The 17,833-nt window shown below is 59.5% G+C and overlaps 6 protein-coding genes across 6 annotated transcripts; 4 read left to right on the top strand and 2 right to left on the bottom strand.

The window, feature by feature from the left end:
- Positions 1–1,068: 1,068 nt before the first annotated feature.
- E0L32_004547 (uncharacterized protein) lies at positions 1,069–2,479 on the top strand (the record flags this gene model as incomplete). Its single annotated transcript, XM_031138970.1, has 3 exons — positions 1,069–1,769; positions 1,858–2,170; positions 2,240–2,479. 3 exons carry the CDS (start codon positions 1,069–1,071, stop codon positions 2,477–2,479), a joined length of 1,254 nt encoding a protein of 417 aa, XP_030996981.1.
- A 2,438-nt stretch (positions 2,480–4,917) lies between these two features.
- E0L32_004546 (uncharacterized protein) lies at positions 4,918–6,318 on the bottom strand (the record flags this gene model as incomplete). The annotated part of the gene is made up of 3 exons (XM_031138968.1): positions 4,918–5,180; positions 5,264–5,995; positions 6,069–6,318. 3 exons carry the CDS (start codon positions 6,316–6,318, stop codon positions 4,918–4,920), a joined length of 1,245 nt encoding a protein of 414 aa, XP_030996980.1.
- A 576-nt stretch (positions 6,319–6,894) lies between these two features.
- On the top strand, positions 6,895–7,707 carry E0L32_004545 (uncharacterized protein; the record flags this gene model as incomplete). Its single annotated transcript, XM_031138967.1, has 1 exon — positions 6,895–7,707. The coding sequence occupies one exon, from the start codon at positions 6,895–6,897 to the stop codon at positions 7,705–7,707; it is 813 nt and encodes a 270-aa protein (XP_030996979.1).
- Positions 7,708–8,278: 571 nt separating this feature from the next.
- E0L32_004544 (uncharacterized protein) lies at positions 8,279–13,119 on the top strand (the record flags this gene model as incomplete). Its single annotated transcript, XM_031138966.1, has 8 exons — positions 8,279–8,562; positions 8,623–8,790; positions 8,879–9,964; positions 10,549–10,569; positions 10,622–10,714; positions 10,862–11,734; positions 11,808–11,874; positions 11,944–13,119. The coding sequence occupies 8 exons, from the start codon at positions 8,279–8,281 to the stop codon at positions 13,117–13,119; spliced, it is 3,768 nt and encodes a 1,255-aa protein (XP_030996978.1).
- Positions 13,120–13,145: 26 nt separating this feature from the next.
- Positions 13,146–15,121, bottom strand: E0L32_004543 (uncharacterized protein; the record flags this gene model as incomplete). The annotated part of the gene is made up of 3 exons (XM_031138965.1): positions 13,146–14,585; positions 14,802–15,021; positions 15,087–15,121. 3 exons carry the CDS (start codon positions 15,119–15,121, stop codon positions 13,146–13,148), a joined length of 1,695 nt encoding a protein of 564 aa, XP_030996977.1.
- A 754-nt stretch (positions 15,122–15,875) lies between these two features.
- E0L32_004542 (uncharacterized protein) lies at positions 15,876–17,579 on the top strand (the record flags this gene model as incomplete). Its single annotated transcript, XM_031138964.1, has 1 exon — positions 15,876–17,579. One exon carries the CDS (start codon positions 15,876–15,878, stop codon positions 17,577–17,579), a length of 1,704 nt encoding a protein of 567 aa, XP_030996976.1.
- Between the last annotated feature and the right edge of the window lie 254 nt (positions 17,580–17,833).

The raw sequence follows: 17,833 nt of genomic DNA, 5'->3' as shown, positions 1-17,833 counted from the left end.
GGTCATAACGGACGTGAAGAGGGAAACGAAACAGAAGAGAAAACTGAAAAGAGATGGTCAAAGCAATCAACAGAAGGCTGCACAATCAAGCGTGCCGGAACGGGAGGAGGCGCGAGAGAAGCCCCCGACCGAACAATGACACGGGCATACGAGATGGAGAGACTCAGCTCTCCCACCTCTGATTGTCCTCGCAGCGCACAATCACGGGCTGGATGTTTCAGGAGCACCCGGGGGGCGTCACAGTGGCTCGTAGGGCTTTGCCAACGCCCCAAATACAATTAATTTCACCGGGGTGGGTGGGACAACATTGAACCTCGGAAGCGTTATTACGTTGCCTTACACAGTCCCACTCTTCTGTCCCGTTATTCAACTGAAAGACTGGCCGGCAATCATTGTACGTAGCCAAGACACGGCATGGTCGTTTGTGATTTTTGTAGGGACTTTCACTGCTTGCTCCAGGCTGAAGTGGCAAGCAGACCGACCAGCCTCCAGCTCCAGTTCAGCAAGCTTGAATGGACGGACAGGTGGGCAACGTGAGAGTGAGTGAGTGAGTGAGTGAGTGAGTGAGTGAGTAAGTGAGTGGGGCAGCGCGTTGCAAGTGGGGCGCCGCTTACGCCCTACCCGAATTGTTTGTCCAAGTAACTACAAGTACGTACAAGTACGCATCCAGGTACCTAGGTAACTACCTATAGGTACCTAGGTAGTAGGTAGATCCCTAGGCGGTTGCAAAGTGCAATTAGCTTTCAAGTTGGGTACAAGAGAGGTATATAGGTACAAGTAGTTCGCCCGAAAGAGTGGAGACGCGATTACCGGCCCCTGGTCCGCGTCGCTTCGCTTCAACTGCCCCGCCCGGAACACAAACCGAAAGTACCAGCGACTTGACCCTACCACGCACTTCAAACTACAAATCACACAAGCACGCCTCTTCTTATTTCTCAAACGCCCCATCCTGCCTGCGCACCTCCCCGGGAGGTACCATCCACAGGGTAGCAGAGGTGTTGATCCGCGCGTCGAGTCGCAACGACCCTTTTTCCTCCTACTGATCGAATTGATGACCTGACTTGCAGCATGGCAAATGGTAATGTCGTGGCAGGCACAGGCCTGGTCCGGTCGCCAGCCCATCTTGGCGGTGGCGCGCACTGCAGTCAGGACGGCAGCAGTCTGATCTCGAGCGTGGACGAGACCAAGGACCAAAACAAGGAGAATGAAGACCCGAGCCGCTGTAGCAGCAGCCTGGGCAAGGTGGAGGGCAGGGACATGCCCTGCACTCAGGTCTCCGAGGAGACCCTGACCCTGAGTCGCCCGAAAAAGAGCAAGAAAAAGAAGAAGAGAACGGCCCCCCAGGAGCAGCAGGCACCCCCCCAGGAGCAGCAGGCATCCCCCCTCGACGACACCAACTCAGCAAAGCCTCTATACCAGCCCGAAGAGTTGGCCAAGCTAAAGGCTATGATCAGCTCGGCGGAACGCCGCAGCCCCAACACTCTACCGGTAGCATCCGCACCCAACTCGTTGAACAGCATCCTTCGTCAGCATCCCCGAACTCGCCTGTTCGTTTCCCCCAAGCGCTGGACCAGCCTGCACCTGGAGCTCCTTTGCACATCCATCGTCGACTATGAGCACCCAGAGCCTGGCCCCCCCCGCCCGGCAAAAGACGAAAAGTGGCAACTGTATGGTGCGTCGCGATTCGTGAAGTGCCCCTGCCTCAAACAGAAGGTTCCCTACTTGTTCTTGATGCTATTCCTCAATTGGGACCTGTGTCACTTCCATCCGTGAGTTCTCTCCCTGCCTTTCCCTCTCACCTGGCCCATTCGTCCCCATTCATCCTCACTGCTCACACAACCTGTCCTCGTATTACAGCCCCGGATCGATCGACCCTTTCAAGAGCGAGCTCTACTTCCGGTATGGCCACATTAAACTCCGGCTTCCCGTCAAGGAGCTCTTCTACGATGGCATGGCACCAGGCCTCCCCGACTTCGACTCAAGGCCGGCGCCCTCGGTTGCCGTGGTCGACCTCCGAGATGTCGCCCGTCGTGTCCTAGGTCCAGTACGGTACCAAAAAGGCATTCAGTTAGAAAAATGGGAACCCTACATCCTTGGCGTCCTCATCGCTCTTGCCTGTGGCATCTACTGCCAGCAAATCGAATTGGGCGGGCTTGGCCAGACTGTGCGAGTGAGTTGATTGGCAGTCCACGAATCCACTAACCTGTTTCGCAACTAACTATTTTCTTCCTTGGCTTAGGTCCATGTCATCAACTACTCCGAGGAGCTCGGACGCAGCGTGGTTCTCTATAGCGCTGATGTACCCTTTGAGTTCGTCCTCAAGTTTCTCACCCCGTCCTCGTTCGTCGCTGCTGGCCCGCTCGAGATTCGGCGCACCCGCGTCTGGTTCAACGACGAGCATGATATCGTACCCTTCCTCGACAAGATGTACAGTGTGAAGCGCTGCAGAGGGTACACGAAAGATCATGCACGCAACTGAGACATCCCAATTGCGTACACCCCGGGTCGGGTGTCGGAGTATGACCCTGTCCACGGCAAGGGGGTCAGGGCGACAAAAGGGACCATATCTCATCACCACGGCGCGGGCGCTTTGCATCTCTTCCTCAGCTCGCCGGACGGAATCCAAAGACGTCTCTCTGCCGACACGCCTACTGGCAGGTCCCAATGCGCGCAACTTTGTACTTATTCTTCAAATCGCACGTCAGCGATCTACGAGCCGTTTCATTCTCGCAGGAGCGCATGGAGTGCCTCGGTCATGTTGTTGGATGACTGGATACCCAAGAAGGAATACGGCTCTCGACTGGGGGAAAGGTCGCTGTGTCTGCCACAGCACTACCTACTACCACCTGTATAACACCCCCCGCATCACGATGTCCGAACATGGGGACAGGAGCAACTCTTGATGTTGACCTCATGTTGTCATATCACAGGCGGCCGGCGTTTCGGCAGCCTTCTCTGTGCAGGCTCCTGCACCCTTGCATGAACACTACTTTGTTACATAATCTAATTTCCTCTCTGTTTAATACAGGCAAGGTTTGCCTATCTCGGGTCCTTCACAAATCGGTCTTGCATGCTCCCTAGGGGGTGAAAGCTTGTGAGCATTTGCCCGAGTCTCTACTGGTCTACATTTCGTGAACGCACCCTTCCCTCGCTTTATTCTAGACCAATCATGGCACTGGCGTCCGCTCTCGAGGGCAGACATCACTGGCCGGTTGACTTGCGCGATGGAGCACCCTGCTCTCCGCGTTCCCGGCACTTAGGGGCTTTCAAGGGTATTGCCACACTGGAACTCGCTGATGCCGGTGGTTGTGGAGCATCATCGCGCTCCTGTTGTCTGCGCCCCTCTCGGCTCGCGACTTGCTACAAGGCCTGCCCGGCGTCGTCTACTTCACGTACCATCCCGGAAGGAGCCGTTTCTCTCGCGGCCTTCGCGGCCAGACTCCCTCCACCCCCTCCAGCCGAACCAGGTCTGGCTCTCCTCATGCGGGTCCTCGAGCCAGCGCGAGCGCGAGGCGACGGGCCTATGCCCTGGGCGATGCAAGCATTGCATCGTCAGTAGCTGAGCGACTCGCCCGGCCATCATTCCGGCAGGCAATTACCGCAATACAAGGCCAACTTGCCAAGCCATACAGCGAGGTTTGGATCCAGGTGAGCTCGTTCTCTCGCTCCGGATCCCATCGGAGGCGCGCCGGAACCCGGAACGCTCTCTGTGCCGCCGCAGCGTTGGAGGTGGCGTCTCAGGGGTAGCATATCGGGCGGCGGATCCGCCTGATTGCCTACTGCATTTCAATAGGACTCTGCCAGCCGAGATCGCAGATGTGAACATGTGCCCTAAATGTAAGCGTCGCCTTTTTCTGTCAGCATCCATCGCGGCTCGGGATTGGTTCTTAGTTTCTCTGCAAGAGGGCATTGGAATTTCTCTGAACCTGCCGTTTTAGGACTGGTACGGAGGGTTGAAAGCAACGTCGATCTGTGGCGGAACCCATTTTTTGAACCACCGTTGTCATTGAGGTACTGGGTACTTGACGGGCCAAGTGAACTACCCTGTTCTTGGACGTTTCTGACCCACCACCCACCTTTTAAGGTTATTTTTAGGCCAAAAGAAAAGAAAAAGAAAAAACCGAAACAACCCTTACCCACGTATGCTACTTGTACAAGAACAAGAATTCTCTTACAAGGTAGTATCCTACCGAGATCATGCCATCCCCAACGTACCTACCTGTAGAGAGATCCGGTTACTCCACTACGAAGTTTCGGTACATCATGGCATTCAATGCTCGTTCGAGTACGTACGTACCAGGCGCGGGCCCTGGCCGCCTTGAATTCTGACTGGTTTTCAGACACCAGGATCCCAGCGTTTCCACAGCGAGGGAACCCTCTCTTTGGTGGCCCTGCTTCTCCATCCAAGATCAGCACAAGTCTTCAAAACCACTGGAGAGAAACGTTATCTGGCCCTTGCATGAAGTGGACCTTAGTTAGGTACTGCGGAGTCCTGAGCTAAGATTTACGGAGTACCTTACGTTAGGCAAAGTTAGGTAGTCTATTTATGCCGGCAGGCCTTGCTGAAGGAAGATCGTCCCTGGAACTGTTGCCCCACTCGATTTAGCTCGAGAGCCCTTCCACCTCGGTAGGGCACTTTCTGCACCGTTTACAGGGCCCATGCAGCAAGCACCAGCAAGCGCAAGGGGGGCAGTAGCAGGCCAACGCTCCCCTGTCCCAACTAAGCAGGTACCTAGGTAGGTAGCTAGCTGTACCTGCAGTAGGTAATACCTACCTACCTAGCCTTCGCGCTGACAAGGACAATGCATCAAATCCATTGCAGCCAGTCAGCCAGAACCACCCAGTGTTTACCTACCTCCCTCTAGGTAGGGATTTCAATGCCGGCGGTCTCTTCAAAGAAGCAATAGGTAGGTTTATTCATATGTGGCCTCTGACGGATTTCTCTGCGCTATGGATCCGGACATTCAAGACGTTGCTCTCCTCGCTCATGTTGTCGAGATCGTGCGACTCCAGGCAGGCGTACCGGCTGAGCAGCACGGCCTCGTACGTCCTCTCCGCGACCTCCAGCTGGTAGTCCCGCAGCGCCTCCTCGCGAGACTTGGCGCCGCCCCTCCACTGCTGGAGCTGGCGGACCAGCTCGACGGCGTCGTATATGCCATGGTTGGCTGCCTCGCCGCGATCTGAGAGGCGCGCGCGGGACGCCGGAGTTAGCATCGGGGCATCGGCACAGGTTCGATGGAAGCAAAGAGCGCGCCACACTCACACATGGTCATGGTGTGCGCCGCGTCCCCCAGCAGCGTCACCCGGCCGCCGCGCGACGGCCACCTCTGCGTCGGCCAGTCCTCCAGCTTGATCCCCAGCGCCGGGCTGTCGTCGGGGATTCCCAGGATGGCCTGCCTCAGCGTCGGGAACATGCCCGTGCCCGCGACGGCCGCCCCCTTGGCCTTGGCGATCTGCTCCGGCGCGGTCCGGGGCGTCTCCCCGTGCCGGTCCACCATCCAGCTCATGTTGAACTGGCCCTCGTAGTACTCGCCGCCCGCGGCCGCTGCGCTGCCGTTGGTCTCGGGCGTGGACAGCGCCGAGAAGAAGACAAAGTAGCCCGTGCCCGGGTGGCACCCTTGCCAGATGACCGGGTGGATGTCGAGGAAGGGTTGCATCTGCTCCCGGGGCATCTTGAGCGTCAGGCCTATGAACCCCACGGGGAGGGGGTTGAGCCGCGCGCTCTCCTCGCCTATGAGCTGCCGCTTGACGGTGCTGTTCTTGCCGTCCACGGCGAGCAGGAGGGAGCCCTCGATCCGAGTCCCGTCTGCAAAATGCACCACGACGCCGTCGTCCGTGGTATCGAATCCCGTGCAGCGACGTCCCCAGTTCACTTCGATGTCGGTCGCGAGAAGATGTCGAAACTTTTTGCGGTTCAGCCGGTAGAGCGTCGACGCCGGGACGGAGCTCTTTTCTTCCCCTGTCTCCAGGTTCAAGAAGCGGTAGCGATCGTCCGCTTGATGCCGTTAGTATTCGTGCGCGAAGAGGTCTTTTTTCGTTTTTCCGCCAAGGGGAGACCTGTTACAGACCTTTGTGGCCGGACTTGGGATTGACCTGAATCGACGGGATCTGCGCAAAGACTTCTGGCGGGAGGCAGGCCTGCAGGGAGGGCATCGCCCAGTCCATCGTGATGCCCCAGCCCGCCGGGCGCTCGTCGATGCTGTTATCCCGGTCGTAGATGCGAAAGTCGAACCCGGCCTTCTTCAGGCCTTGGGCCAAGGTGAGGCCGACGAGGCCGGCACCGATGACGATGATTGGCTTTGTGTCTTCGACAGCCATGGCTGCTGCTGCGTTCGTTCGAGAATGGTTAGTGCACAGGAAAGAGGAGAACGCAGATGATGAATGGAATCTTTATCATTCAGTTCGCTTTACAGCATCATCGATAACTTCCCAATGCATCACACATCGGCTATCAATGATAAAAGACCACGCGGGTGATGATACGCGATACACAATATATCGGCGACTTGGGAAAAGGGGTGGCGAGTCGTTGCGCGCTGTTGTCGGCGACTTGACAAGCGAACAACGCTTGAAGCCGAGATGGTTCATCACTGGTGCCGAACTATCACGGGTAAAGACTAAAATTGCTCGATTGGAATTTATTAGTCTCAAACTTGCTTCGGCGACTTCCCTCATCCATCATGGTTGCATACTGGATGATCCCAGAATCACGTATTGGGCACTCTCCACCTCGGGATAAGCATCGTGAGATACTCTATATCATCAAGAGCCATTCATAAGATTGTTTCACAGCAGAAGATCTTCAAACTCAACCCGTACTTTCTCTATCTCTGTACCCTTTCTTCTCACTCGCCTCAAATCAGTGCGAGACTCGCTTCTTAAACCAATCCAACCATGCTCCTAACCAAGGAGATTAACGGCATCGAGATATGCTACGACGAGTCGGGCTTTGCTAGCGGGCCGGCAGTGGTACTCTTATCGGGATGGGCTCACGACCTGAGGCTCTACAATGAGATGCTGCCTCTCCTGGCCCCGAACCACTGGGTTATTCGCGTCTGCTACCGCGGACACGGACCGTCGCGGGACACCATTGCCGACTTTGGCGTTGAGGAGCAGTTCCACGATACAGTCGCACTCCTCGACTCGCTCGGGGTCAACCAAATGTACCTCGTCTCTCACTCTCACGGCGGATGGCCTGCTCTGGAGATGGCCGACCGGCTGGGAAAGTCCAGGGTGCTCTGCCTGTTGATGATTGACCAGATCATGACCCCTCCGCCGCCCCAGTTCGCCGCCGGGCTGCAGGCGATGCAGCAGAAGGAGACCTGGAGGGCGGCGCGGCAGGGGCTGTTCCAAGACTGGCTGGCCGGGAGCGACAGCAAGCCCGTCAAGGACCACTTTCTGTACTGCATGGGCAGCTACGGCTACGAGATGTGGTCGCTCTCCTGCCGAGTCATCGCTGCTGCGTATGGCGCCCATGGCTCGCCGATGGGCCGCATGGCCAAGATCGCCAGCCCGCCGCCTATCCGCCACGTCTTCTCCCACCCTCTGGACAGCCCAGAGTATCGGCAGCTGCACGAGAAGTTCGCACAGGAGCACCCGTGGTTCTCGTACACGGACCTGAAAGGCGAGACGCATTTCCCGGACCTAGAGATTCCTGATCGGGTAGTTGAGCAGCTGGAAGATTTGATCAATAGCGCTGGCAGCTAGGTAACAGGCATTGTCAGGCTTGTGTAGTAAACTACCTAGTCTAGGCAGATAGCTAAAGACATCCCATCTCGTTTAGCAATGGCATGCCGCGTATGTAATTCACCGTGAACTAGTAACATAGCCAGTTAATTCACACCAAGAGACATGGTGATAAGAGATGGCTATTGGTAAGGCCGAGAGCCAGACAGAGAAAGCATAGAAACACATTGAGCTACGTTCTCCCACCACCTTGTTGTGAGCATGGTTGATAGTTAGCCACGGGTTGGTTGATTTCGCTAGCGTTCCAGTCATCAAAGTCGCCGACTTTCACCAAGTCGCCGATATTGCCAATCAGAACTCCACTTGACAAGCTGCGCTAGAGCCGCCAAGACCTGGGGAACCTTCAAGATAACGATATCACGGGCAACCCCTTGAAGCAAGGTTCCAGCATTATCTCGTAGACCACTCGTCGTCACTGAGGGAGGCGCTGATGATACTTAAACAATGAAAGCACCGCTAGGGCTCGGTCCCTCCGTATATCTCTCTTGATACTCCGCCAACAACCTTGGTTGTAATTACACTTTGCGAAAAGATGGCTCCGAGAAACAACCTTGACAAGCCTCTGACTCCAGTAACAGACGTCGAGCAGAACATGACAAAGGTCGAATCCCAGCCGACGACCCCGGAGTCGGTGGTGGAAGAGGGCATCATTGAGGACCTCGTCGCCCCCAGCTCGCTCAAGACGTTTCTCAAGAAACTAGCCTTGGCCGGCGTGGAAGTGCGAGGTCTCGAGCCAATCCCCCCGGAGAAGAGAACCCACACTCGGTACTTCAACGTGCTTACGCTGTTTGGAGGCTCCTTCATTTCCATTCTGCCGTGAGTGCCAAAACTAGACATATTGACATATCTTCATTCTATTAACACTGGGATCGCCAGTCTGAGCATCGGCACCACCCCAACGCTCGTCTTCGGCCTCTCATTCAGCCACGCCGCGGCCATGATCGTGTCCATGCAGCTGATCATGATCATGCCGACCCTGTACATCCTGACGCTGGCCCCAAGGCTAGGGATGAGGCAGTCGGTCCAATTTCGCTATGCTTTTGGGTATGTACTCGTTGTCTCCGTCAGCCTCTCAACAGTTACTGGTATCTTTGACTGGAGCCGACGGCTGATTCTGGCATCTTGTCTCCAGAAAATACCCAAACGCGCTCATCTCCCTGAGCACCATCGTCTCCATCGGCATCTTCGGCATCCTCGCCGCCGTCGCGGGAGGCGAGTGCCTCGCGGCGGTCCGCCCCGGCACCCTGACCGTCGAGGGCGGCCTGAGCATCATCATGGCTGTCGCCATCGTCATCGGCTTCTTCGGCTACCAGTGCCTGCACGCCATCTGCCAGTACATCTGGATCCCGAACCTCATCTGCATCCTCATCCTCGTCGGCTGCGCGGGCAAGGGGCTGGGCAACCAGGCCCCGCAGGCGGCCTCCTCGGGCAGCGCCAAGCCCTACCTCTCGACCGTCACCATCGCCGCGTCCAACATGGCCACCTGGGGCACCATCATCGGCGACTACACGTGCTACATGCCGCCCCGCGCGCCGCGGATGCGCCTCGTCGCGTACTGCCTGCTCGGGCTGTACGTGCCCTTCTCGCTCATGATGGTCCTCGGCGCGGCGCTGGGCGGCGCCGTCGCCGCCAACGAGGGCTGGCTCGCCGCGTACGGCCGCGGCAGCCTCGGCGGCGTGCTCGGCGAGATCCTGACCGCGCGCGTCGGCGACTTTGGCCGCTTCGTGCTCGTCGTGCTCGGCTTCTCCATCGTCACGACCTCGGCCCGGGACATGTACAGCATCTCGCTCTTCATCGCGTCCTTCATCCCCTGGCTGCACCGCATCCCGCGCGTCCTGCTCCTGCTGTGTGTCGCGGGCGTCATGATCGGCGTCGGCGTCGCGGCCTCGCGGTCTTTCTTGCCCGCGCTCACGACGCTCGTCAGCATCGCGGGCTACATGACGGGGCCCACGGTCGGCGTGTACCTGGTCGAGTGGGCCGTCTTCCGCAAGGCGGACCCGTCGACCATGGACCCGGCGATCTGGAACGACTCCCGCGCGCTGCCGTCGGGCATACCCGCCATCATCTGCGCTATTGTTCCCTGGGCGCTGATTGTGACTTCGATGGCCACGCCCTGGTACACGGGGCCCATCGCCAAGCACACGGGCGACCTGGCGTATGAGCTCGGGGCGGTGAGTGCTGTACTTTTGTACCTACCGCTGCGAGCAGCCGAGATCAGGTACCGTGGCCGTCTGTGAGGGCGGGAACTAGGTCAATTTTTACGCTTGGTTGTGGGAGAATAGCGTTGGTGTATCCAGTGTGACTTTAGTCTTGTAGTCAAATATCAGTGAGTTATCATTGTAGTAGGGCTTGAGAGTATGTTTTTCAGTGGTTCTGAGATGTGTCTGTCAAAGCTTTATATTCGAAGAGCTGTTGTTGAGCTGTTGTTGAGCTTTTGAAACCGAGTTTAATGAAGCAGTTGAGATGTATGAAAAGCAACTTAGACACACTTCCACTACCAATTCTAGAGAAGCATTTGACCTCATCATATGTAAATGACCCGGGAGAAGCACGCCCTTGCAGCCAGCAGCTTCAAGAAGGAAGTGTGACCCTATCATATCAATACTATCAGCCTATCAAGATTCAGAAGGTGATAGTTCGGCTTGGTCTGGTTAGCTCGACACGCTTGTCTCGGAATAGACTGAGACGAAGCGTGCGGGGATGACTAGCCTTGCCGGCATTGATAGCATTCAGACCTCCCCGATTACGAACCGCCCAGGGGTGAATGATCGTCGTTGTCAACTACTGCTGTCAATAAGACAGGCCCTCAAATTCCATCTACACGTACGTGTCTTGCTTGCTCGCGATCTGATACTTGTAGAGACTATACGACAAGAGTGTTCCTCGTCTATACCCGCAACATGTCCGAGGCTCAGCCTAACCTGCGTGCGCGAGTCGCTTGCAAGACCTGCAATGCTCGTCGCGTTCGGTGCGACCGGTCGGCTTCCGGAAGGGCGTGCTCCAATTGCCGGCAAGCCGGCACGCTGTGCGAGCTTATAGAGTCGAAACGTGGAAAGTATGGAGAAGATCGCTGACGACATTGATACTATCCTGGAACTGGGCTGACCCAGTACAGACATAAGCGGCTTCGCTCAAAGAAGCACCATACAGAGACTGCTTCCGAGACATCGGAAGCGACGACAATCGCCGTCCAGAGCACGGAGCTGCCGCCGGGCCCCCTGTCGCCAGAACGGACGGACACAGGACTGCGGCGCCAGCAAGCGTCGCCGCAGACCCGTCCGACGAGGAGGTACGTCAGCCCGTCGCTGCCAGACTTTGTCATCCACAAGGAGCCCAGCGATGGCAACCTCCCGGGCGGCGGCGGCGGCAAGGTCGTCTACATGGGCGACTCGGGCAACATGAAGTACGTGATCCACGAGGTCGGCGACCCGTTCAAGAACTCGACGGCGCAGCACAAGCTCTGGGGCGACAACCTGCAGCGCTACATGGTCGACCAGCTCGGCCCGCGCACGCAGGCGGCCCTCCGCGCCATGCGGCTCGAGGACGAGCAGCACCTCCGCGGCCTCGGCGCGCTCCAGCCGCCGCCGCTGCTGCCGGAGAGGCGGGTCAGCGACGAGATGGTCGCCGTCTTCTTCGGGGTGTCGTACCCGGCCTTCCCTGTCTTCAACCGCGCCGACTTTATGGGCCTGTACGAGGCGCAGAGGCTGTCGCCGCTGGTGCTCAACGCCGTGTACTTTATGGCCTGCATCCACTGCCCGGAGCCTCTGCTGCGCAGTCTCGGCTTCACGTCGCGGTACCTGGCCTGCCTGACGTATTATCGGCGCGCAAAGGCGCTGAGCGATGCCGACTACGACTCGGACGGCATCGCCACTGTCCAGGCGCTCGTCCTCATGCTGAACTGGTGGGGAGGCCCGATGGACCAGAAGGATACGTGGCACTGGCTTGGGTGTGCGGCCAACTTGGCGCAGGGCTTGGGAATGCATAGGACGTAAGTTTGGACTCGCTTGGATTCGCATCTCGCAACTTGAACGAATTTTTTTCTTCTAACTTCCAAACCCCAGCAAATCCTACTCAAGCTTGCCTCCTTCACATCAGAGACTATGGCGTCGGATCTGGTGGGTGTTGTATGTAAGTGACTATACAACCTTTCCACTGGCATCTTTTTGGTTTAAAAAGCATACTTATACCTCACAACAGATCAATGACATCCACTACGCAGCCGTGTACGGCCGGCCACCGCACATCCACCGCGACTTCTGCGACATTACCCCTCTCACCAAAGACGACTTCGTAGACTGCGGGTACGACGCCGAGCTCGGGGCCGAGACAGCAGAAGAGAGCAAGCTGTACATGGTCCACCTCGCCGACCTGGCCTGCCGCGTCGGCAACTGCCTCTTTGCCAAGTTCTCGGCGGTGCAGGACCCGGCCACCGAGCAGCGGCGCTACCACGAGCTCGTCGACTTTGAAAAGACGCTCCCGCCCTCCTTCACCCGCCCAGCATCTTCAGCATCGGCATCGGCATCAGCAACGGCAAGCGCCCTCACCCCGGCGCCGGGCTTCTGGCCGTCGCTCGTGCAGCTCTACCACTGCGACTACCAAATCATCTTCCACCGGATGCTGTCCGACGCCGCCGCCGCCGACGCCTCCTCCTCGTCGTCGCCGGACAGCGACGGGGCCACGTTCGTCGCCGCCGGCCGCATCAGCCGCATCCTCGAGGACCTGCTGGCGTCGGGCACGCTGTACCAGGCGCCCTTCATGGTCCTCCCCGCCATCTTCGCCTCGATCCTCGTGCACATCATCCACATCCGCAAGGGCAGCGCGCACATGCAGGTCGTGGCCGAGCACCGCGCGCGCCTGGCCATGCACATCCTGGACAGGTTCCAGGACGCGTGGCCGCTCGCCATCTGGACGCGGCACCTCCTGGACTGCCTGCTCAAGGGGTCTTCGTCGTCGTCCTCTGCCGCCGGTCCGGGAGGGGCGAGGGCGGCGAACGAGCCTGCGGAGCAACAGCAGCAGCAACAACAACAACAACAACAACAGTCTGGGGGCTCCCAGCTCTTTCCAGGCCACCGAGCATATCCGTCGGATGACCAGGCCGGCAACAGGATCTGGGCGCCAAGCTTTTCTCAAGTCGATGTTGGCGGAGGACGGCTGGAGATAACTACACCCGCGACGACGAACGACGACACCTCGCCGGCAGACCACCAGCACCAGCACATGGACTCTTTTCAACTGGACCAGTACCCAGGATTCAACGACCCGAACTTCGGACCGATGCCGCTCATCTTCCCGCTCAACAACATGCTGGAGGATGCCGGGCTGAGCCCAGATAGCTGGCTCTTCGATTACAATAACATGCAGCCCTATCTATAGTATAGTATAGGATCGCTGAAAAAAATCTACGCCAGATCGTCCTCTTCCGAAAATACAAACCCCTCATCAATGACAAAGTCCTCGCTCCTGAGACAACCCCCCTTCACAAACGCAACCCACAGATCCTTGAGCTGCCCGCCCAGCCGCCGCACCTCACCCTCCGATCCGCCGCCGTCCTCGCCCTGGCCGCGCAGCATAGGCGCCTCCCGCCAGCTCGCCCAGTCGCCGAGCACAAACGGGATGTCGACGCAGTGACTCGCGCCGAGCGCGCTGCCGCGCGGCCGCCACCGGAACTCGTACATGCTCGACCGCCCGCCGGCCTGCCGCAGGGCCGCCTCGTGGAAGCGCCGCGACGGCCAGGCGAAGTAGCTGCGCGTGACGAACCACGTGCCCAGGGCCTCGAGGCGCGCGCCGACGAGCGGCAGCGCGAACGAGGCCCGCAGGGGCCCCATCATGCGCGCGAACGGCCGGCCGTCGTGCGCCGTGCAGCCGATGACGACGGGCGTGCGCCGCAGCCGCCCCGCCAGCCGGGCGTGATACCCTTCCTCGTCGGGTAAAGGGTGGTGGCCCAGCGCCGGGGCGAAGAGCATGACCTGGTCGCGCACGGGGTCGAGCAGGAGCTTCTTCTGGACGGCGAGGAGCTCCGCGGCCGACATCTGCCGCGGGTCGCTGGTCAGGAGGGACTGGGCCCGGGCCGAGAGGAGCGCCGCGGTGGGCGCGCGCTCGCAGATCTCGCGCAGCGGGGGGCTCATGAGGATGGCGCGGTGGAGCAGGCCCTCGGTGCCCTCGGACGCGAGGAGGCATATGATGGAGTCGGCGCCGGCAGACTGGCCCGCCGCGGTGACGCGGCCCGGGTCCCCGCCGAAGGCGGCGATGTCGGCCTGTACCCACTCCAGCGCCGCTCTCTGGTCGAGCAGGCCCAGGTTAGCCGGGGCGATGCCGGGTATCATGAGGTAGCCGAAGACGCCCAGGCGGTACGAGACGTTGACGCAGACGATGCCCCTCCTGGCTAGGTCGAGCGGCTGGTAGCAGTCGAGGTCTCCGCCGCCGGAGATGAACGCGCCGCCGTGCAGCCACACGAGGACGGGCAGGTCCTTGGCGTCCCTCGGCGCGGTGACCGTGACGTGCAGGCAGTCCTCGGCGTGCTCGCGTCCCCGGGTGACGGGTCCCAGGACGGACTCGAGCCGGGACGGGAGCTGAGGGCACAGCGTCGCCGGGCGGGTGCAGTCTCTGGGCGTGGTCCATCCCGATGCCGGTTGCGGTGGCTGGAACCGTTCGGCCTGTGCGTACGGGATGCCGCGAGCACGGATCAGGCCGTCCTCGACGTTGGCGAGGATAGGTCCTGCCGAGAGCTGGACTGTGACGGTGTCTTGCGGCGCCATTGCTTGCGTAGGCTCGCAGAGCTCGGTTTGCGGGGTAAAGCAAAGCACCCGGGAATGTCGGTCACCCTTGATGTGACTTGAGATCTGTACGTAGAGCCCAGGCCTCGTACAAACTTAGCAATTTAATTCTCTTTCCTCTCAAATGTATTGTCTTCTGGGTATACTTCAATACGCCGGTGCCAGGAGTAGCCTTAGTCAGCTGTGTCGTCGAGGTTGGGGCGGTAAGAGATAAGGTAAGGTTCATGGCAAGTCGCCGACTTGCATGATTGCCGTTTTCTTAGTCGGCTATCACACACATACTTCTTTTTTTGCCCGCTTGAGAGCGATTAACGACCCAATACCCATGTGAAGGAACGAATTCCCAGTTGCTTGCTTTCCAGGCTGTTTGGTGGCTGCGTACACACCACACTGTTGTCCAGAATTGCCAGGCTTCTCGTCCCGGAAGGAGACTGATGCGACTCTACCAGACCGTGAAGCAGACCGTGATGACTGCGCCGGAAGTTCGGTCGAGACGGCACCGCTTCCAATCGGAGTCAGGGCCGTATGGTCCTACCGACCTTGAAAGGCCTTGCGCGCTCGATATACTCTGGGCAGCTGGTATTCTTTCCGGACGGCTCCATGGGGGCTGTTTGGAGTTCTAATTAATCTCCGCTTAACTTTGGCCAACTTTGGCGGGTGGAGTGCACATTTGCGAAGAACTGTGATGGATGAGGATCTACCTTCGGAGAGCTTGCGTGCATGAGCTGAGCCCCAGCTGACATCCAAAAGCCATGCAAAGTGTAGATCCGAAAGAAAGGATCGCTGCACAGGATGCTAGCTGAATGCGGTTCCAGGTCGAATGCTGCCAAGATGCCACACCACTGGGTCCTAGGCCTAGAACCACCAAACAGTGCTGCAATAGTCCGCCGCAGCCGCCACTGTACAGCTGGAGTTACGTGGTGTCACAGCGCGCGGAACCTCCATAACACACACCATCAATCAATCTTCATCAACAAATGATCTCGGACTCCGAGAAGACGGTGATGAGCATCAAAGGTAAACAGTCTAAAGTAGGTAGCAATGGAAACATTTACCCCAGGATCCACCGCTCGTTACTGGTTTTTTTCCCCAACAATATAAGTGCCGAGAGCGCTCGGGAGGCGCCCAATGGTCCCGAGGCGTCGCACCAAGCATCATGCCACTTTTCCACCCTCCGACGCTCATCATCAGGCCATCGCCGTGGCCGCGACTTGGCCACCAACAAGCGCGTTGCACTGGATCGCAGCCAATGGCTCCCCCTTCACTACATTTAAGAGGAACATCTCTATCTTCATCACCTCTGCCGACATACCTCTATACACTATCTAGAATAACGTACGGCAGTGCTGGCATGACATGTCGCGCGCCCGCCTCCTCCTAACCCTCATCGTAACAGCAGCCCTCATCCCCCTGACCGCGATCATCTACCGCCGCCTCGACCTGTCCCTGACAAGCACCTCCGTCCTCCGCCCTTTCTCCCCATCCCCAAAGTCGTCACTGGAAGAAATGCCGCCGCAGTCGGCGCCCTCCCAGGCCGCCGCTGTCATAGTCGTCGGCTCGGGCCTCGCCGGCCTGACGGCCTCCTACTCGGCCCTCCGCGCCGGCGCCCGCTCGGTCGTCCTGCTCGAGCGCGCCCCGAAGCCCGGCGGCAACAGCATCAAGGCCTCGAGCGGCATCAACGGCTGCCCGACGCGCCACCAGCCCCAGCCCAACCCGGACTCGGTCGCCGCCTTCCGCGCCGACACGGTCCGCAGCGCCGGCAGGCGGCTCGAGGGCGCCGCCACGGCCAACCCGGCGGCCCAGCGCGCGGCGCGCGAGCGCCTCGTCGACGCCCTGACCGAGGGCTCCCGCGCCGCGGTCGAGTTCCTGACCGACGAGGTCGGCGTCGACCTCTCGCGCGTCGCGCAGCTCGGCGGCCACTCGTTCGCGCGCACGCACCGCGGCTCGGGCAAGACGCCGCCCGGCGCGGCCATCGTGACGGCCCTGCTGGCCAAGCTCAAGGAGGACGCCAAGTTCGAGCTGCGCACGGGCTGCGAGGTCTCCCGCCTGCTGCGCGACGACGGCAGCACCGGCACCGGCACCGCCCGCGTCACGGGCGTCGAGTACCGCACCACCACCACCACCCCTCCGCCCTCCACAGACGCTCCCGCCGCGCAACCGCAGGACGGCGCGTCGCCGCCGCCGCAGGTCCTCCGCGGCCCCGTCGTCTTCGCGACAGGCGGCTTCGCCGGCGACGCAGCCGGCCTCCTCGCCACCTACCGCCCGGACCTGGCGGGCATGCCCTCCACCAACGATGCCCGGCCGGGCATGCACCACCTCCTCGAGGCCGAGCTCGGCGCCGCCCTGACGGACATGGACGCAGTGCAGGTCCACCCGACGGGCTTCGTCGACCCAGCGAGCCCCTACGCGCCCGTCAAGTTCCTCGCGGCCGAGATGCTCCGCGGCGAAGGGGGGATCCTCCTCAACGGACAAGGCAGCAGGTTCGTCAACGAGATGGACACGCGCGAGCGCGTCAGCAACGCCATCATGGCCATGGCCGAGGACGCCCAGAGGCCCGAGGGCGTGCAGCATTGGGACGTCCGCATCCTGCTCGACCCGGGCGCCTGCGACGCCGCCGGCGCCCACATCGGCTTCTACACCTGGAAGGGGCTCATGAAGAAGATCAAGGTGCGCGACCTCGACGGCCCCGCGCGCGCCGCCCTGCGCGACTACGCCGACGTCGCCGCGGGCAAGCGCGAGGACAAGTTTGGCCGGACGAGCTTCGGCCACTGGAGGCTCAAGGGCACAGATGCCGAGGACGACGAGGAAGTCTGCATCGGCAGTGTCACTCCTGTCACCCACTTCACCATGGGCGGCGCCGCCATCAACGACAAGGCTCAGATCCTGACATCGGCGCTGGGCGAGGACGAGAAGCCGATCCAAGGGCTGTGGGCCGCTGGCGAAATCACCGGCGGGCTCCATGGCGACAACAGGCTGGGCGGATCGTCCCTGCTCGAGTGCGTCGTCTTTGGTCTCATCGCCGGAGAGCAAGCAGCAACGAGCCTCGACGCAACCACTTGAGAAATAGGATCTTTGAAGCATGTAAAGTAATGAATTATGAAACGCAATAATCAACGCAATGCCAATGTTTAGCGAGTAAATTCTACATCATTCCATTATGTCATTACCTGTCGCCTTCAACAGTACGTCTAAGTCTAAACCCATACACACACAATGAGTAATTATATGGGGCAGTCCTTCTGCCCAAACCTTCCAAAAAGCTGTCCTCTTCTGAGCAAGATCACATCCATGCACGCCCTAAACTCCTTTGCCAA

This window comes from Thyridium curvatum (genome assembly GCF_004353045.1).
Source record: "Thyridium curvatum strain D216 chromosome Unknown NODE_22_length_467593_cov_81.276643, whole genome shotgun sequence".
NCBI classification, from domain to species: Eukaryota; Fungi; Ascomycota; class Sordariomycetes; order Thyridiales; family Thyridiaceae; genus Thyridium; species Thyridium curvatum.
Note: the sequence above shows the minus strand (reverse complement) of the source record. Positions and strands in the feature narration are given on the sequence as shown.